This window comes from Phyllostomus discolor, chromosome 13, assembly GCF_004126475.2.
Source record: "Phyllostomus discolor isolate MPI-MPIP mPhyDis1 chromosome 13, mPhyDis1.pri.v3, whole genome shotgun sequence".
Classification (NCBI taxonomy): domain Eukaryota; kingdom Metazoa; phylum Chordata; class Mammalia; order Chiroptera; family Phyllostomidae; genus Phyllostomus; species Phyllostomus discolor.
The window spans coordinates 6,680,040-6,700,735 of NC_040915.2; the positions used below are offsets into that span (position 1 = coordinate 6,680,040).

The 20,696-nt window shown below is 55.5% G+C and overlaps 1 protein-coding gene and 1 pseudogene across 2 annotated transcripts; one reads left to right on the forward strand and one right to left on the reverse strand.

Moving 5' to 3' along the window:
• IRF1 (interferon regulatory factor 1) lies at positions 1 to 7,139 on the reverse strand. Of its 2 annotated transcripts, XM_028527824.2 has the most exons (10): positions 6,768 to 7,139; positions 5,637 to 5,728; positions 4,353 to 4,452; positions 3,447 to 3,623; positions 3,249 to 3,298; positions 3,014 to 3,146; positions 2,714 to 2,836; positions 2,232 to 2,281; positions 1,274 to 1,409; positions 1 to 980 (listed from the first exon to the last, which is right to left on the reverse strand). In XM_028527824.2, exons 2-10 carry the CDS (start codon positions 5,721 to 5,723, stop codon positions 856 to 858), a joined length of 981 nt encoding a protein of 326 aa, XP_028383625.1. In that variant the 5' UTR covers positions 5,724 to 5,728; positions 6,768 to 7,139; the 3' UTR covers positions 1 to 855. The 2 variants fall into 2 exon arrangements, with proteins under 2 accessions (XP_028383625.1, XP_035869659.1); XM_036013766.1 differs by lacking the exon at positions 5,637 to 5,728.
• LOC114510344 overlaps positions 6,471 to 20,696 on the forward strand; it is a 22,701-nt pseudogene continuing 8,475 nt past the window's right edge.

Sequence of the window (20,696 nt, forward strand, 5' to 3'; positions counted from 1 at the left end):
TTAGAACAATTAACTTTTTATAAAAAGACAAATGTACATATTTACACACATGTATGTCTGTGGTCATACATGACTTAGTGGTTAGGGAGTTTTTCCAATTTTAAAAGTTACATTGAGGCACTCCCACTTCCCTCCCTGGGCCTGCTGAGGGCCGCCGGTGGGCGCAGGGCAAGGCACTGTATAAATAAATGCAAGGGCTGAGAGCCCAGGGGGCGTTAGTGTACACCTCTGACCAGGACATAGCAAGTCCACACGAAAAAGTGCCATGTTTCTCCCTCCAGCCCCTCGGCCTGAGCAGGGAGCAGGGCAGAGAGAGCTCCTCTGAGGCTGGGGGACAATGTCCCACAGGACCCCGTTTTCCTTCACATTTCACTGGCTTTGGAACAGTCCCCAGGGCTCAGCTGGGAAGGGAGGCGCGTCTTTGGGAATAGGGTTTGCTTAGTGCAATTGTCTCTTAGTGCAGAGCCAGCCCTTGGGTTGGTGCTGGGCTTTTCTGAGGTCACTGGTCTGTTCCCTCAGGCCAGCTCAGCGACAGGCAGACCCTCTCGAGGCAGTGGGGCTCAGAGTGAAAACCCAGAGGGCAGGCTCCTGGCTGAGGCCTCCACCCACCACCAGTCTCAGAACCCCATCTTCCTGGGAGGCAGGACCAGCTTCACCCTGCCAGATGAGCCCAGACCCTGACCTGCCAGGCCCCTAGAAGCCACCGTCCCAAGGATGGCAGCCCCATCCCCACTTGGTACTAGGGTCACACTTTGTAGGTCAAGGGGCCCACAGCAGTCCTGCTTCTCTGCACCACAGCCACCACGGTGGCAGGTCCCACTCGCCTAGGAGAGCAAAAGGGGGCTGGGGACACAGCTATGGCGCACAAGGAATGGCCTGGATGGAGGGGAGCCGGACCGGGGGCAACAGGCTGTCCAGCCAGCTGGTGTCCATGTTCTTCAGGTCCGTGAAGACACGGTGTAGGCTCAGCCCGATATCCCCTAGGAGATGTGAAGAAGGTTGTGTGAGGTTAAGGGGGTGGGAAGAGGTGTGTCCCCCCGCTGATCCCCACCCCTGAAGGCCATAGACACAGCAGTCTCTCCTGTCCACCCCATGGCTGCAACACCCCTCATCTTTAGGCAAACTTAAGGGCATGGGAGCAGCAGCCAATCTGCAAGCTGCCTGTACCCATGTGAGCTGCAGAAGGGATGCTTTACCTCTGCTGCTCCCTGGTCTGACCCCCAAGCCACCCCCTCCTCCCGTGGTTCTCCCTTCTCCCTCAGGGGCGTCTTACCCCCAAGGCTGTCTGGCTCTTCCTTGCAGCTGAAGTCTCCATAGACAGAGGTGGGCTGGGCCCCAGGTTCATTGAGCAGGTACCCCTTCCCATCCACATTCGTCGGCTGCCACTCTGACTGCTCCTGCTCTAAGAGCTGGGGACAGAAACAAGAGGCCATCAGCTCACTTCCATTGCAGACTCACCCTGCGCCCTGCCCGCAGTGAGCCAAAGCCTCCCAGCCCAGACCCCACCCTTGGCCATCTTCACAGGCTCAGGCGGCCGCTGGGGAGGAGTTCACTTAGGGCAGGGCCCTGGACGCTCACTCCCACATCCAGCCCTGGCACCGAATCTCCAAGACCCTCCTGTCAGCTGGGTAAGGGCATGACAACTGGGAGTATGGCTTCGAACAATGGCTGGCATAATAAGTCCAGAAAAGATAACCAGAAAAGCTACAGATAAGCAACTATGCCCATGTCTCAACTTTGTTTGCTCAATTTTCTGTACAACTTACTGTAATGACTTTTTTATATTGACTTTTTAAACTGAAGCAGAAAACAAAACAACCCCAGAGAATTAATTTGCTTTTTTAAAAAAGCCACCATATTACAGATCCCGAAGGCTGATTATTGAAACCTGATGCGCATTTCTCAGCCCAGCAGGGCTGGGGCATGTTGGGGCGGAGGATGGGGCCAGGGACCAGGTCCTGCCGTGCTGACTCAGAGCTCTCTGAGGCCCTGAGGCCTGCTTCAGGACAGCCTGCTGGGAACCTGGCCTCCCTTCTGTCCTCACTGCCACAGCGTCTGTCCCACCAGCCAAGGGGGGCAATGGCCCCCGCCACGTGGACATGGCACTACGCAAGCACCCAGCTCACAGCGGTAGCTGCCTAGCCCCTGAGCTGCAAGCTCCCAGGGGTTCTTTCTCTCCTCACTGAGCAGCAGCTACTTCTAAAGAGTGCCCAGGGAGGAAGGGGCTTTACCTTCATGATGTCCTCAGGTAATTTCCCTTCCTCGTCCTCATCTGTTGTGGCTGTGGAGAGGGAATGGCAGAGAGGTTGGCAGTCAGCCAGGCTTGCCCTGCACTTCCAGCCCCATGAGGTCCCCCTGCCCCTGCCTATATATACTCTTTCTCTCTATCACACACACAGGCCTCCCAGTGGACAGCTGCCTGCCTGCCTGCCTGCCTGCCATGGAGATTCCAGAACAGATCACTGACCTAGTGACTCAGCCACCTCTTCCCACCCCCTCGCTTCCTTCCTTACCCTGGGCTGCAGAGGAGCTGGGAGAACCAGCAACCTTAGGCCGAAATGCAGCCCTCTTCCTCTTCTCTCTCACCTACTGCAGTCAACGCTATACCAGAGGGAGTTCTCAGCGCCTTCCTGCAGTTCTCTCCCCCAGGAAGCCCCCGCCCCACCAAGACCCAAGCAGTTAGGAAAGCGGGCTGGACCCCAGCAGAACGAACCTTCAGAGGTGGAAGGCATGGGTGACACCTGGAAGTTGTACAGGTCGCTGGTGCTGTCTGGCACAATCTCCACGGGCATATGCCAGTCAGGGAGAGTGCTGCTGACGGCGCACGGTGACAGTGCTTCAGGAGAAGAGAGTCCGCAGGTCAGAGCCGTGTGCTCTCAGTTTGCAAGACACCCAGCATCCCCTCCCCTGCAGCCTGCTCTAACAGGCCACCCCCGAAAGCATGATGCCTCCCAGACCTAAGAGTAAGGGCCACCCGTCTCCCACCGGTTGCTGCCAGACCCACCCATCTCACCTGGAGTAAGGGCCTGCTCCACCTCCAGGTCCTGCCCCATGTAGCCCTGAGCCGTGTAGCTGCTGTGGTCGTCGGGCAGGGTGGAGCTGCTGAGGCCATCAGAGAAGGTATCCGGGCTGGAGTCCCCGTAGGACTGCAGAGAGAGAGGAGCTTAGGCCGAGCTGCTGTGGTGTTTCTTCCACCGCCAGCCCTACTCACAGGTGGCCGAAGGCCAGCTGCCTAGGACCACACTCACCTTCCTCTTGGTCTTGCTCTTCGCATCTCGGCTGGACTTGGACTTTCTCTCTGCAGGGGTAGACAGGCTCTCAGCCTTGGTACAGGCACACCAGCCCCAGTTGCCTGCCTCTCCCTCCTTCCCTGCCCTTCCTCCCTGGCCTCAGGGGCACCCCCCCACCCCCCGAGGGCTTCCTGAGCACCCAGAGTCCTTGAATACCTTTTCTCTGGTTCTTGGTGAGGGGCGGGAGCATCCGGTACACCCGCACGGCTGAGCTGCCTTTGTTCCTGCTCTGGTCCTTCACTTCCTCGATGTCCGGCAGCGAGTTCATGGCACAGCGGAAGTTGGCCTTCCACGTCTTGGGGTCTGGCTCCTTTTCCCCTGCTTTGTATCGGCCTAGTGGGCAGGAGAGTGAAGAGGATCATCAGGGCCAAAGGCAGGGATCCTTAGCTGCCCCCTGGGAGGAGGGAGGCAAGAGTTTCCTGAGCTCTTATGCTGCCAGAGACCCTCACTGATCAAACAAGCAGGTGTTCCTGCATGACACTCCGCAGGCCCTGGACCCTGGGCTTCTCAAGTGCCCAGGCTTTTGTCCAGACGACCTGGCAGGCCTCACTGGAGGGCTTGGCCGGAAGCACCAGAAGCCCATATGCCCAAAGCACCCTGGTCCTGGCCCACGGCCAGACTCCCCTCTGGAGCTGTCAGTAGCCAGAGGGCAAGGACAAGCCGAATGTGGTGGTGGGCAGAGTCGCCATCAACGAGTGGTTACTGACAAGTGGGCTGACTGGTCTGATATGGCCCAAGAGCCCCGACCCTAAGGATAAAGGGAGGCCACCAACCAGATGGGCCTTGAGCCAAGGACCTTGGTCAACATCAAGAAAAGTTAGGCCTGAGTCTCTTTTAATATCCCGGCTCATTGCTGCTTTTGCCGGGGAGAACTTGCATCCAGCCATAAACTCCCTGAAGCCATGGCCCCTCTCCCCAGAAACACAGGCAGGCCGTCCCCTGCCCAGCCCCAGATTCCGCACGCCATCAAGGGAGCCAGGGAGCCCAGGGAAGGGCCTCTGTGTGCACAGAGGTGCCTCCCCTTGTCCCCTCTCCAGCTCCTCCTGGGCAAGAGTCACACACCTGTGTGAATGGCCCAGCTCCGGAACAGACAGGCGTCCTTGTTGATGTCCCAGCCATGCTTGGCAGCGTGCTTCCACGGGATCTGGAAGATCATCTCCTCCTGAATAGCACACACATGTACACAAGGTCGTGTCAGCTCCGGGACCTCGGGCTTTTAGCCTGAGTCTGCCCAGCCCCCCAGGTCTGGGAAAAGCTGACTTCCCCTTTTCTCCAGGACAGCTGGCTTGGGTTGACCCATCCGGAGATTGGCTTAAACAGGCTGCTGTCTCACTCCAGATCTCTCAGAAGGGGCCATGGGTTCTGGTGCGCAGTGGCACCGCCAGCTCAGCAAAGACCTCCCCCTGCCTGTTACAGATGCACTTGCTGCGAAGCTCCTCTAGTTTATCAGCACCAACGTGGAAATGAGAACTCTGTCCATTAGACAGTGCTGCTCAGGACACCTGGGGCTATTGGCTCCTACATGGGCTTCTGGCCATACACCTGAGGAAGCCCTGGGCCAGACTTGGATGCTGACTACCTGTGTAACCCTGGTGCTGTCACTGCACCTCCTTGTCCCTCACTGTTTTCTGTGAAATGAGAACACACAGTGACAAATATAAAGACTAAGTTCTCACTGTTCTCATTATTGGTAGTTAACAGTATGGACTTTGGAGTCAGACAGCTCAGATTCAAGTCCTGGCATCAAAGCCATTATCTACCTCTCAGTGCCTCAGTTTCCTTAGCTGAAAATGGAGAGATTAGGTTCCAGTAGAACCTATAGGTTCTACCTCATAGGACTATTCTGAGAATTAAATGACACAATGTAAATAACAGTAGCTGTTATTACGAATACTGTTACTACCAAGTCTTCAGGGTCTGTATTGCCCTTTAGGCACCAGCAAGAGACTTCTTAGGTCTGGGCAACTGGAGTGAGGTTGATTCTTGGGTCACCTGGGGAGCCAGTCACCCTCCTGCCAGCAGTATCATCTGTCTGACTGGAGCCCTGTGGGATGCTGTGTGTTTCTAGGACTCTTCCTCAGGATAGATCAGAACTCCAGCCCTTCAGGTGCTGGGGGAGGCCAGCTGTTGGAAACTCAGTGCCTTCCGGTGGGGACCCTGTCCATGCCTCAAGAGAGGAAGGCAGAAGTCAGGCAGGTGGGGCTCAGGACTGGGCCTTGCATGCAGGACCCGCTGAGAAACACATCTGTCTCCTATCACTTCCCTTTTTCAGCTGCATCTGAAGCTTTGGTCCCCCAAAGAACATGGGTTAAAATGGAGCAGAAAAACCCAAAGAGTTACACTCACTTTATTAATCCAGATCAGCCCTGGGATTTGGTTGGAATTTATCTGCATCTCTAGCCAGGGTCTCATGCGCATCCGAGTGATGGGCATGTTGGCTGTAAAGAGAAGACAGAAGGCTCCTGTTGGGAGTCTGTTTGAGCAGCCCCTGGCACTGCCCTGCCCCACCCCAGGTCATCCAGTTACCCTGCCCTGCCCTCAGCCCAGTGGCAGGCTCTACAACCGTGGGGGAGGAGGCGTTTACTGAAATACAACTGTTCTCCAAATCTTTCAGCATCTTAGGCAAAACCACTTCTGCCCCTTCCCCCACCCCATCCTGGACAGTCCTGGAAGGAGACAAGCATGCAACTGACAGTTGCAGGTTGTATGTGGATGAAAAAGAGGCAAAACACACAGGTATCCTAATACCAGAATTTTTCTCCCCAAATTCACAACCTTTGGGAAGGGAGGGGCTTCCTTTGCTTGATGCCAAGAAATTTCCCTAGCTGTGCACTTTCCCTAATGGGCGAGCAGTCGCCCTGCCCCGGAGACATCCTCTCCCCCACCCCTGCCCACTTATTCTCCGACTCCCTGACTTGGTAGCCACAGAGCAGAAGCCTTAAGGCTAACCCTTTCTCCCCGCCACCCCCCGGCCTTTCTCCCCCCCACCCCCCTCGGCGAAATGACCCAAAGAACACCTGTAGCACCTCCTCCCGCTCCACCCGCAGGTCCACTAGTGGTCCAGAGGAGCAAGTCTCAACCCCTGCCACCTACACAGACAGCCTGAAACCTGTGGCCTGAGCGAGGGGCGCGGGGCACCCACGCACGGACGTACACTGGAGTGCCCTGCACGGCTTGTGGATGCGCGCAACAGACACACCCCGCCAGCGAGAGGCCCCGGGCGGCTCGGCACAGCACACAGATCTGCGAAAGCCGCGGGGCGCCTGCGACCGCGGCGGATGGGCGGTCCAAGCCGCGGCCCGCCCTCCCCGCGCTGCAGCCCGCCGCTCCTCCAGCGCCCTCCGGAGCCCGCGCGGGGACCAGGCAACGCCGCGCGCCCGCGACTCTCCCGCCTGGGGTTTTCAGCCCCCACTTCCTGGTGCCCCGCGCGCCTTTGTTCGACGCCACCGGTGCCCCCAGCGGCGAAGGCGGGCTCACCTCTGCAGCGGGCGCGATTCGGGGGCTGCGTCCGAGGGTCCCGACACAGCGAGAGCAATTCCGGGTGGGAACCGGGAGGAGGCAGAGGATGCCCGGGTCGCGGGGCCACGGAGTACGGCTGGTCTTGTCTGGGCACGGCTCCCGCTGGCCTCTGCTCGCCCGAGCTCCGGCGCACGACCTGCCTGATCGAAGGAGTGGCGCGTTCTGCCAGGGCAGCGGCGCCGGACCGCGATCTAAACACTTAGCGGGATTCCCCAGCCCAGGCTGGGCCCCGCCCTCCAGAGGGCTGCGAGCGCGCCCATTGGCCGGCGCCGCCCCATCATTTCGGGGAAATCATGCTGTTGTAGAGCTAGCGGCGAAGGGGAAGTACAGGGCGGCTGTTGCTACCCACCCCCTCCGCCGCCGCCCGGCCGGCCCCCCCGCCGGCTCCCACTCCACCCCCACCCCGGCTCGTCCTGGAGAAAGGCCGCCCTGGAGAGCCGAACGCTCCTCCCCGCAATTACTCCCCGGTCCGCGTTCTCCCAGCCGGCTCGCCCCGGAGGCCATCTCCTCGCCCTTCTCTCGGGGGCGGGGGGGAGCGGAGAGGACTAGGGTGAAGGCGTCTGACTCCGGAGCGCAGGTGAGGGGCCACCCGGGCACCTGCCGCCTTCTTCGGAGTGGACGCCGGGATTGAATCCCTGAAAACCAGCCTGCTTCCTCAAGCCCGCTAGTGGGATGTCAGGAAGGAGGCGGGGGGGTGTTCAGCCCTCACAATACCCGCATCTTGAGGGGTGACCCACCTGCAGGGCACTCACCTGCCCGGGGGAAGCAAAGGAGAGCCTGCTCTGCCTGCGGAGCCGCCTGGCGAGAGGAAACCGCAGACCGGCGCTGCTGGCGCCGCTCTCCAAGGGACTCGGGACTTCACTGTCTTCAGCTGCAAAATAATCACCCTACCTCGCTGGTTTACAGTGACAGAGAGATAATATCCATTGAGCACCATGCCCCACTTGGACAGCAGATGCTGTGTGGTTTGCGAAATCCCTAGCCAGGGTCAAAGAGTGACGGGGAGACGCCTCGCCCCCTTCTCGGTCTACTTCCTTGGGACTGCCCCGCGGCTGGCCTCAAGGGAAGGGAAAAGAAGGGACTGCTGAGTTGGGGTGGTGGTGGGGACAGCCTCGGGTTTCTCCTAGAACTCCTGCCTTAGGCCATCTCTACAGCCTCACGTGGCCCTTGCGTGCCCGTTCCACAGCAGAAGCGTTGGTGTTGTCTCTGGGTTCTCAGGGCTTGGCCCAGAGACGTTCTGGGCAGCATGGGGGGATTTCTTCCGGCTGGCCACGGTCATATGCATCTAGACAAAGGGCTGGGGAGCCCAGGTCCTAGGCTCCTTGGGAAGGGCAGCAAGTTAACTTTTGCGCTTACAACTAGACCTTGCCTCACCTGTGTGCTGCTAGAGGCTGGGTTGAGTGTTCATTTTCCACCCAGAACTCTGCCCCAGCAGGCTCCTTCCTTCACTTCCCTAAAGGTGCTGACTCAGAAGTAAAGGCTCTCTCTGGCGGGAACAGCGCATCAGGCCCTTCACCCAGCTCTCCCTCAGGCAGCACCCAGTTGTCTTGATGCAGGCTATAAATAGACGCATGGATGCAGCATTCCACCATTCAGTCCCTCCACCGCCTCCCTCCCAGAGAGGAAATGAATGGGTTCAGCCAATTCAGGCGGTGGGTGAAGGAGTTGGGAGAGGCAAAGAGGCAGGAGGGACTGCAAGGAATGAACCCAGATGGGTGTTCAGCGAAATGGGCCGTGCTGAGGGCCAGGAATGGTTGGGGGGCTTTGAGCGACACATGAGAATGGGGACCCGCCACAGAGACCGAGACCTCCTGAGCAAAGGAGGAGGAGCAACTGGCTCCTGAGCTGGGAGGTCCATTCTCTGTGCAGCAGGTGGACGCTTGTCCCCTCCCTAAGAAACTGACACGGACACTGGAAAATTCAGAATGAGATTAGGGAGAGGAAGTGTGCATCTCATGTGGTCTGACAAACTGACCAAAATGACCTCATGAAGACAACAGGAGACTGTAAGACGTGCTTTAAAACAGAAAATCACCTGTAAATACATATGTATATATAATGAGCCTCTTTCCATGTCATGAAATGTGTTTCTGCAATATCATTTGCAATGGGTGTGTATTATTCTATTATAAGGATAAATAAAAATTTACCCAATGAATCCCTTATCGTAGGACATTTAGGTTATTTCCATTTTTTCATAGTGCAAACAACACAGTGTAGCTAAATCTTTGCACACATCAATAATTTTTTGCTTAGGAGAAATTCCCCGGTGTTAGGATTTACCAATGAAATTGTTATTTACATCTCTAAAGTGTTCTTTGACTTTTTTTTTTTCTTTTTAAACTTCTAACTCTAGGGATTCTATTGTATGCTGAAGTCTATAAGAGAATCTGCTTATCAGGATTGGGGGTGCTATACTCCAAATTAGTGAAAGAAAGCTACACCTGGTTGCAGTATCTCAAACTTTTATTGTAACTGCTCTTGATCTTTGCCTATTCTAAGATGTATCCCATATGCCCTGTAATGCTTAGCAGATAACAAAGACTTCCCTAGGTTTTCCTTAGTAATTCAGGACTGGCCCTTTCTCCCCTCTGACTCAAAATACTCATCCTCTGTGATTGTAGGCAACCCCTCTGGGCAGGTGATGTCCAAACTCAAGCTCTGGTGGACTTCTGTCCCTAGGGAAAGGTTGGACCCTTCCCTAGAACCCTACCCATGGAGTCACATTCATACAAGCAGAACTCCCAGCCTCCCCTCCCATACTGTGTCCAGCAGCTTTCTTTTGCCTATTTCCAACCCCCTCTCTCCTGAGGTCTTGGTCATCCTCCAATCCTCTTTGCCTCACCTGGTCCTCTGGGGCTTCCTTCCACTATACCAAGCTGTATTTTCACATTCCAGGAGCAGACCGTGTTTCCACAGCTTCCCTGGGGCCCACCCTTCCAGGTGCCTCTACAATAGGGTCACCTCCCTAACTTGGACCATGCCCCTAGCATTCAGGTTCACCCTGGAGCCTTCTCAGTTCTCCCTGACTCCTCAGCCCCACATTCGAATCGCTGCTCACTCTGGTCCTGAGGGTCCCATTCCAACGTTCTCTCCCACAGCTCCCCTACCCTTGGCAATAACTAGAGGGCAGTGGAAGAGAACATAGAATTTGCATTCAAAATCCTGGGTTCTTGTGCCATTGCTATTTGCCTGTGACCTTGGGCAAGTTTCTGCCCCTCACTGAGCCTCAGTGTTCTCATCTGTAAATCAGAGATACTCTAGACCCTCTCCTACTTGTTGTGAAAATGAAATGCTATAGACTGTCGAACTCCTTGCTGCACTGTAAAACATTAGTCAAATGACACTGTATTATTAACAGAAATGCATGGCTCTTTCACTGCATTTCCATTCTGTGAGCACATCTTGTATTCCCCCCACCCCCATGTCTTTGCTTCTCAACCCTGACTTAGCAATACTCACCCCCCCATTTCAGTTCTTCCCCTCTCTGCCCCTCCCCACACTTCCATTTCAGTCTCCGTATTAGTGCCCAGAGCAAATGCCTGTTTTCTGAAGTACCCCCAAAGCAGCCAGCTAGAAGTCATTCTACTCCTCAGAAGCCCCTCACCCTAAACTTTCATGTTGCCTTTTCTCCACGTATCACATTCTGGGTGGTGACCTGCTGGGGAACTCTGCATTTTTCTGCAAGAGACCTGAGTTCCTCACACCTTTAGCTGGAGTTAGCTGGGTCTCAGCTCTGGAGCAGGGAGGCTCCCAGGGTGCCTCCCATCTATACTGTCATTCCCTCAGCATGGCACAGCTGCTCTGTAGTGGGCCCTGGGCTGTCCTCGGCTGGTGGGGGCGCTGACTGCCTGGCACTCATGATGCTGGAGGCAAGACGAGTCCTGTGAGAGCCTCTTCCCTGATGGACCAAATTCTGTCCCCTCCGTCAGCCCCTCAGAACATGCTGCTCCCCTCTAGGTGGGTCCAGTTAGTTCCGAGGTGCAGGACTGATGAGGCTTTACTAGGGTTTTGAGAGTAGGGCAGTCCGGGGTCCCTGTGGGGCCTGTTACCAGAAGTAGTCACAGTGCCCAAAGCAGATGAAGCCCAGGCAGGCGTCCCAGCCTTCCAGGTCCAGAGGGAGGGCTCTCTTAGATGCTCCAAGTTCCTCCCAGACACCACCTCTATTTTCTTTTTAAGTTTTCATTTATTTATTTTTAGAGATAGGGGAAGAGAGGGAGAGAGGGAGAGAAACATCAATGTGAGACAGAAACATGGATCAATTGGGCCTTGTGCGCAAACTGAGCCCCCAACCGGGGACTGAACCCACAACCCAGGCATGTACCTCCCACTGGGAATGGAACCAGCCACCCCTTGCCCACCTGACAATGCCCAACCAACTGAGCCACACCAATCAGGTCCATCATCTCTATTTTCCCAGCAAACCTGGGAGGCAGGCAGAGCACAAGTGAGGCATACGATCATCTAAAAGCATCCAAAACTTGACGATAGAATCCAGGCGGCTTCACCCTGCCTGCAAGTTCAAGTTCAAAAGAAAGGAAGCCGTTTCTTAATTCATTCGACAAATACAAATCACACTCCTGCTCTGGGTCAACTCCAGGTTTGGCCCTGGGGATATGCTGGGCACGAGTTTATCCCTCCTCCCCTCACAGCACTGGCAAAAATGCTATATGACACAGCAGAATAAACGTTATGCTGTTATAAAAATACTAAATGCGGAGTGGGAGGTTGCAGCTGACTGGGAAAGCACTAGGGGGCCCTGCCATTGAGAACGCCCGCGGAGTCACTCCAGCGCCCCGGGCTGTTCCGGAACCCCGGAGGGGGAATGGGTGTCAGTGTGGGCTGCCGCTGATGCCTTGTGCAGTTTCATTTCTCATAAACACTGCGTTGGGAGGAAAGAGGCCTCAGCTCCCCATCCACCCCGTGGGGGGGCCCCCGCGAGGCGGGGTGGGAGGGCGGATTCTGTGCCCCAGCAGCAGCCGCGGCCGGAATGGACCTGGATGCGAGCAGCACCCTCCTCCCCCTCGCAAATGGGTCCTGCAACATGGCCTGCATCCTCTGTCATTAGTCCAGGGTGCCCCTGGCAGGCTTCTTGGCCTTTGTGGGGGTAGCTGTACACCTACTTCGCCCTGGGTAATCCCAGTCCAGGTCTGGATCTCCTCCCTTCTCCACCCCACCCCGTGACCCATGCCCGCGCTGCCCAGGCCTGAGGGTGTGTGTGTGTGTGTATTTGGAGGGGAGGGGGCCCAAGCTCTGCGGGCCAACTTCCACATTCCTGCTCAGCCCGGCCTGGGGGTGAGTTAGGGTGAGCGGCGGCTCCCGCCTGGCTGGCTTCCTGGAAAGGGAGGGAAGGCAGGAGAAGAGGAAAGCTTGCCAACCTCAGCGCTCCCGCGGCCGCCTGTGACCACCCCGCTCCCCGCTCCGCCCCGCCGGCCGCCCCGCCCAGACCAGCGGCTCACCTGCCGGGTGCCCGAGCCACTTCCTCCTCCTCCCCCGCCCAGCCTCCCTCTGCGGGCCTGGGTTTGCAAGCCCGCGCCGCAACTCCTGGCCGTGCGACCTCGGGCAAGTTACGCAACTTCTCTGTGTGCATTATCCCCACCGCCGCAAGAAGAAGCCAGTAACACCTCGAGGTGCAGAGCCCTTCGTAAATGCCCCTGCCCTGCTGTGCCTCCCGCGCCCGCGGACACACAGTAGGCGCACAGAAATGGCGCCCGCCTCCGCCCCTGCAGGGGAAGGCCACGTCAGGTGTCCCCGAAGGAGCGCTCGTCCTCCGCCGCGGCCCGCGCGACTCGGGTCCCACTCGAAGCCTTGCCGGCGGGGGATCGGCGCCCAGCGGAGCCCGGACTCTCATGCCGGCTCCCGCCTCCGCCAGTCCCTGAGGGCGGGGGCGCGGCGGGGCAGGGCCCGGCCGGCCACCCGGGGTTGCTCGGGCCCGCGCCGAGGGGCGGAGCCTGGGTTTCTGTTTCTTGCAAATGCTGGGGCGACAGGGAAATCGAGGAGTTTCCGGGAACCGCGCCGGGAGTGCTGAGGTTCACGCGGCGGCCGGGGGCAGGGGACGGGCAGGCGTCCAGTGTCGCGGGCCAGTGGCTCTCTGGAAGTTCCAGCAGGAGCTGGGGAAAACCGGCCCCGGAAAAGCCCCACCCGAATACAGCTGCCCCCACAGAAGTGGGCGTAGGGGGCAGGGAGGTGAGGGGGCTGTGCATGCAGGGGTGGAGGCAGGTGGAGTCTGAGGAATGGAGCGGCCCCCTGAAACCGTTTAAGTCCCCAGTTTTACCACTGACTGACACATCCAGTTCTATTGTCTTCATGGCTCTTATCGCGGCTGAGACTATCCCATTCGTGTACTTTATTTGCTGGGGGATTTCTCCTACAGGACTTGGAGCCCCTTAGCGGAGGGCCGTGCCTGCCTAGCCCAGCCTGCTGGGTTCCTAGGGCCCAGCACCCAGCTAACCAGCAGGAGGGTCTCAGTGAGGATTTATGGAATGAGTAAAGAGATGCGGTGAGTCAGAGGCATCTAGAGTGGGCCTGGTGGCCGTCTGACTCACTCCAGGGGACTCCCCCCCACCTGCCCCCAGCTCTCCTGGCCCTGCAGCCCAATCAGGTCCCTTGGATACATTCAGTGGAAGGAGGCCTCAGCCCCTTGCAGGGAGCCCTCTGTGGTTCCTTGAGAGCTGCCCTCCAGATGGAGTGGGTTGGGCAGTGAGCAGGCTGTGGTCATGGCTCAGGAATGCTGCCTGTGGGGGTCAGCCACTTCCTCCCCTCCCCAGGGCTTGCAACTCAGGCCAGAGATGTTTGTGGGCTGAGCCTGGATTTGAGCCAGAGAGGCTGGGAGTTTGGGATGGTGAGGCAGAGTCCAGGACCCTCCCAGACTTCTTCAGAATAAAGCTGGGGTCTAGGTGGGTGGTGTCACCTGCAAGCCCTTGTGTCCTAAATTCTTGCATTTAAGATCCCAAGCCTGTGATTGGGAGATCTCTTTCCTGATAGCCCTGAGACTGTGGCTCTTAGAAAGACAAACAAGTAGAACTTTCCTAGTCCAGAAGAGCTGAGAGTGGGGCAAGTAGCAGTGGTAGCCACTCTGGGAGCAGCCAGCTAGCCTGTGGAGGGACAGGCAGGGAGACCCTCAAGCATTTGTTATCCAGGCAAGCATTGACTTCCTCTGGCCCAGGCTCAGGATCAGGTGGCAGGCCAGGGAAACTCCAAATGCTGCAAGAGTGGAGCTTGTGCTGTGAGCACAGCCCCTGGTGACCCTGGTGACTCAGCCTGGGAATCCCAATTCCAGGGGCTGCCTGGGATTCCCAACTCCAGGGGCTGCCCTGGAATTGGGCTCAGGACAATGGAGGAGTGTCCTTGAGTAGCCTAGTGACCATGACAGCATTTTAGTCGAGGCCCCAGACCAAACAGGTTATTGCCCCCTCCTTCTCCTAGACCCACCGATCTGCAAGTCCAAGTAACATCTTTGAGGCAGGGAGCCTAACTGTGATCCAAGCCTGTAAATTTTGACTTGGGAAAGCACCTGGTCTTCAGAGTATGTTTGAAGTCATATTTCAGAAACAGTAGATGTAGCTTAGGCTAGAAAACATCAACAGGAATATTCCTTTGTAGCTTGGACTCAGCAAGAGCTGAGTGAAAGGTACATTTGTGGAAGGAAAGTAGGGCAAGAGTTAGGAGAACAGGATGACCTGATGGATACTCTGGCTGAGCACAGCAGCGGCCCTGTGAACCAGTGTGGATGGGGATGGATGGATGGTGGATGGATGACAGATTCCGATAGTCTCCGCAGTGTATACATTTTCCCCGAGGTGGTCTTGACAACAAGGCAGTTTCCACAGAAACAATGGATACCCCAAAGGGGGAGTGGGGAGAGCCCTGTCTTCCCTGAGCAGCACTGTGATCATATCTATTTCTGTCTGGTTCTGTCCCTCCAAGGGGACCTCTGCTCCCTTTCTTATTGCCCTGCTCACACGTATGACCCCTCTCAGTCCTGAAAAGAGACTGGGAGTGTAGTGACAGGAGCCAACCAGCTACAGGACAAGGGGGAAGTTGTGTTAATATCAGGTGGATGCCATCGTCTCTCTTGAAAAGTAAGTCCACAAAGGGGCTCATTTTAAGTAGGACCTCAGCCAGGTGTGAGCGTTCAGTCTTTGTCTGCGTGCGTGTCCACAGGGAAGTGTCTGTTGACTGACTGATAGCAGGGGTGAACTGTCAACAGAGACCCACGGGCTTGGATCGTGTGGGGAAAAAGCATGACTGTCTGCCCTCCAGCTTGGCAGGTGACAAGCCACAGTATGTCACCATGTAAGATGGCCAATGTGATGTGCTGCTCTGGGAGTATTTCAGAGGACTGGGTCCATACTGGGAGGCAGAATGGACAAGGGTGTGTTGGGAGGAGCTCAGAGCCAGGGGGGCCTCTGGTGACTGGTCACCCCCAGGAATCAAAAGCCATTCAGCCTTCTTCAGGAATGTTGGAGAGGGCTTCCTGCAGCCTTGAGTATTAATCTGCTTCTAGTAGAACAGTCAGTCCAGCAAGCTGAAGACTTGGGGCCATCTGATGTGCATGGAGTGCTGCTCAGGCCTGTGCCTGTGCTGGCCGTGAGCAGCCAAAGTCCCCACCATTCGGTGTCAGCTCTCTGAATGTCACATGCACAGAGCCACCTCCCTGGCATCTAGCACACACCTTGGAAACAGTAGGCACGTAGTGCCCTCTGATATCAGAATGACAGCTGTGCGTCATACCTGGAGTATGAGGCAAAGGGACAAAAATCCTGGGGTGTGGGGACGGGAGCAGTTTATTTTAGCAATGTTCACGGAAGGCTACTCTGAGGGCCAAGCATTCAGCAAGGTCATGAAGGAGTCAACGTTTAATAAGCTAGCAGTAGCAGGGGGCAGTCCAGGGTGTGGGAATAGCCCAAGGAAAAGCCCAGAGGCAAAAATGCAGGGCAGATCCTGCTTATATGGTGCCCCAGGAGTGAGGCTGGACCAGCCAATGGGGGACATGCCAGGAAGACATTTGGATGCTGTTCTCAGGGGTCTGGGCTTGATCCTGGCAGACAAGAAGCTCCTCGGGCAGGACACATTGCTCTTCCCCTTCTGGAGCACGAGGGTCTGTCCTCACAGGTTTGTTGTAGTAAATTCTGGGGTGGACCCTGCGAGGATAACTGGGAGTCTGACCTGGGTTTTAGAACTTTCTGTGGCTGCCAAGGGGAGATGGTCTCATGGGCCCCAAAATCTAAAGAGACCTTCTCAGGGGCCAGGTCTGTACTTGCATGACCCTGAGAGTGAGTGCCTCCCTCAGTCTTGCACTCAAGGCACCTGCTTGCCTTACCCTGCCACGTCCCGGAAGCAGGGTGACAGGCAGGAGGCAGCTCAAGGGGGCCGGATGGATTAGGGCTGTGGCCCCAGTAGATGGGGAGAAGGGGGCCTGCCTGATAGCAGGTTTGTAGGACAGAATTTGGAGACGGCCAGGATGTGGCGTGGGTTGGAGCAGGGCTCTTCCGAAGCCTTCTCAAGGTTCCCCATTCTGGGAGCAGTGTAAGGAGACCGGCTCTGACTCTGCCAGGGGCCTGTGTGTCTACAGCCAGAGTCAAGGCAGGGTCACAAGCCTTGGCTTCCATCCCAGCTTATGAATCTGGGGAATCGAAGGCACTGAGCTGAGCTAAAGAAAATGGGGCAGGAGGTAGAAGGTCACAGCCTGCCTCAGCAATGCCCAGGTCACTGATGACTACAGCTAGCACCTGAAACTATGCCAAGACCGCTGTGTCGTGCCCTTTGGGACAAAGGCCTCACTGCTGGATGAGGCCTGCCAGTTCATCATCCTTCTGCTGTCCAGCAGACCAGAGGCCATCCTATGTCCACCTGTGTTCCCAGGGGATCAGCAGTTTGGCAGCTTCAGGCTCCAGGAAGCTCTGACCCTGTGGCAGTAGCTCCCCCTGCTGGCTAACAGAAACACCTCTTCCCTTCTTGACTGGGATTATAGGGGGTTGAGGAGAGGGAGAAGTGTGCAGGGACAATGCTGGCTCTAAGGGCAGGGGCAGCAATTAATACTGGACTTTGGTTCAGGTAGATAGGCAGGTATGACCTGGTAAACAGCACACCTGTTTCCTGGTCAGTAGCCTTTGAACAGGTGCCAGACAGTAGGGACCCAAGCGAAGGCAGGCAGCGATGGTTTTTCAGAGGTGGTTACTGAGGGAGGCCATCATGGCCAGGCACACCTCCATCCTAGGCTGAGTACATGTCTCCTCAGGTGGGTTCAGGTGTCCCCTGGCTCCCCCCAGAGCAAGCCCCCGGGGCTCCACAGAGGATTCAGCCTGGGATTGAAGGCCAAGAGATAGGCCTGTGAAGGAGCAGTGCCCTAGGCATTCTAAAAAGCGGGAGAGTCAGCCCTGGCCAGGCAGCGCAGTTGCTTGGAGCAATGCCCAGTACACCAAAAGGTTGCAGGTTTGATCCCCAGTCATGGTGCCTATTGGAAGCAACCAATCAATGTTCCCCCTTACATCAATGTTTCCCTCTCTCTCCCTCTCTCTCTGTTTCTCAAATCAATAATCATGTCCTCGAGTGAGGATTTTAAAAAAAAGAGGGAGAGTCATCCCCAGGCAGAACCTGCCCCAACTATTCAGTCCAAGCCGGGAATGGAGGCAGGGACCCGTCAGGAGAACAAAATCAGAGAATTGATGAGCAGCTGCCTGGTTCCTCAGATTCAAACCTCATCAGGATGCACACCCCTCTCGCCCCCTGGAGCCCCAGGCCAGGGCCCTGGGACACAGGACCGATTCAGAGTGCTGGGTGAGCGGGACAGAGGAGTGACGGGTCTCCCTGCGAGCTGCCTCAATCCCTTACATCCCAGCTGAGATGTCCACAACAGAGCCACCTCCCAGCAGCCACGTCCCAGAAATTTCTCCCACAAAAGAATGTGGCTTTCCTTGATAAGCCCTGCCCAACCATGCCCTGCCAACTGGAGTCTGCACCTCAGATAAGAGGCTTCTGGGAGTTTGTTTACCCCTGACCCTTAGTTACACTGAAGGCTGGGGCCTCCCCTGGCTCCTGGGAGCCTGCCAGGGGTCTTGACCACAGAGAAATTTCCCTCCCAGGCTGAGGCCACGTGGTGGGCCGCTATTCTCCTTAGGACTCAAGGACGCAGAGCCTCACCCTGCCCCAGGTGTGGCCCTCACCATCTGGACTCACCAGGGCAGTGTACATGCCTCAGAGACTCCTCAGGCTGCTCACCTACCGGGCTCTCAGGGAGAGGCGAGGCCTGCGGGAAGGTCCATGAAGAGAAGGACCTGGTGCTGAGCGTCAAAGCTGTCCATGAACCCTGGGTGCCATGCTCAGCCAGCAGGCCTGGTGCCACATGGCCTGAGAGGGTGGGACCCATGGGAGCAAAAAGCTGTCACCAGTTCCTGAGGTGGGGGGCCCACTGCACTGAGGATTGTGGGATAGGAAAATCAACTTGCAGATGCCAGGATGTACAGGAGCAGAGTGAGCAGCAGGTGAGGTTGAAGGGTCTCATTTCCTGACAAGCAGGTCTTGTGGAGGCCGTGGGGCTGTGCCTGCCAGCTGTGCATTGTGTCACGTGCATTCCTCACAGCCCCGCAAGCACAGGAGGCTCTCTCTTGGGTGGGAACCCATGCCGGAGCCAGCAACATGGCAACTCGGTCACAAGGCGCTGAAACACTTCTGGAATAATTCGTCTTCTCTTCTAGGCTTCTCTGCGAACTTGCTCTTGTCACTTTCCTGTATGTGTATCTTTACTTTTCCCAGGGATGCTTTTTAACCAATGTTACCACGGGGATGGATTACTTGATAAATTCAAACAGCAAACGTTTACTCTGTGGCCAGGTGCCAGGCACAGAGGTAAGTGCTGCGGGCACAGACATTCAACAGGAATTTATTCAGCCTGTTCAGGGTGCTAGGGACAGCTCTTCACAGGAGGGATGTAGAAGTGCAGACTGAGTCCCTGCTTTCATGGAGCTTGTTCTAGGGGAGGCAGCCAATGAAGGACCGGGAAAGTGTCATTTCGTGATAACTATATTGCCAAGAAATAAAATAGCATGATGTCATATCTGTCTGAAGTGGTGACATTTTAACTTTCTAAGTGACGGAAGTCAGGAATGTACAGAACAGGGCAAGGACTGCCCCAGGCAGAGGGAATAGCTGGGGCAAAGTTCTTAGGAAGGGAAGCTGGTATGTTTGAGAAAGAAGGTCGACGTGGTGGGCAGGCAGGAGAATGACAAAGGCAGGTCCAGGGAGACAGGCAGGGACGGGGGCTTGGGTTTTGTGCCACGGGCATGGAGAGCTTTCTCGAAGGGTGTTATGCATGGAGGTGAGACGATGCTGTGTGCATTAGAGTACACACTGGACACTGTTTGTAGACTGAAGTGTAGGCCAGTCCCAGTGTCGGATGGTGGGACAGAGGTGCAATGGGGACCACAATGAGAAGGCATTTTAAGACTGACAAATGAAGCAGAATACACCCCAGATTATATCAGTTTGCTGTAGGGTAAGTTACTTACAGGAAGATTGGTTTGGAGCAGAAGAGACGACCCAGCAGTCTGCACAGATTATTCTCTGCTAACAGACCCATTACAGTAGTTTTTAAATAGCATGTCTTGAGTGCTAATGATTGGCAGGACAACGGGACAAAGAAGGCAGGAGCCCCAGAGGCTATAACTCCTGGTAGTCTTATGATAGACGATTGTTTGGAATAGATACTATTACCAGTTTAATATTTATTTTGGTTGTCATGGTATTCAGCTGTTACTAAAAACATATTTATGGCTACATTTTAAGGAACATGGGTATTTGACAACTAGAAAGTTTTAATATGCTTGCTGAGGACAGGGAAACTGGGACCTAAGAAATGGAATGGAATCTGAGACACAGAAATGGAGTTCGTTTTGTTCACATCTACACCTACACACCAAATCCTTCTGCAGACGTGGAAGCAGGAAGGCCGCGCACAGTGGAGGCTGGAGCAGGAGAATGATCCAGAAGAGGGGACCAAGGTGGTGGTGGTAGCAATGGGAGGAGCAGGGAATGGATCCCGACAGAATTTGGAGGGGAAGCCAAACAGAAATAAATAAAATGCAGTGGCTATAGATCAGGAGAAGATATTTGCAAATTGTAGATCCCACGCAGGATTTGTATGTGGAATATATAGAGAGAAAATACTTACAACTCAATAATAAAGCAACACCTTTTTTAAATGGCCCGAAGATTCATATGGATATTTCACCAAAGAAAATATACAGATACACAGGCAAATAAGCAGATGAAAAGATGCCGAACTTCAGGAACCATTAAGGGCCTGCACATTAAAACTGCGTGAAATACCTCTGCCCGCCCACTTACAAGGCTGAATGAGAAGGACCACGCCGAGTGCTGGCAACGGCATGGGGCCACTGCAGCTCCTCAGCTGTTGGCAGGAATGTAAAGTGATACAACTGCTTTGGAAACATTTTGGCAGTTTCCATATATATGTTATATATGACATATATGATATATTTTCTATATATGCCATGTAACCTAGCTTTTCCATTCCTAGATGTTTACCCGAAACAAATGAAAGTATGTGTCCATACAAAGACTTGTACTTGAATGTTCAGATGTTCATAGCAGCTTGATTCGTAATAAGCAAAAGCTGGAAACAATGAAAATGGCCATCAGCAAGAGAACGGACGGACTGTAGCATGATCTGTACTTGGCAAGAGAAAGGAAGGGACTAGGTAACATGGAGGAAACATATTCCACTCTGTCTGTCCCGCTACATGCAGCAATAAAATCTGGACAGGGCACACAAAGGACTCTGAACAGAGTAAATAGTAGCAGGTGAATCGGGGAAGAAAATCAGAATTTTGAGTGCCATTGAACTGGGGAGGGGTTTCCTGTTTTCCC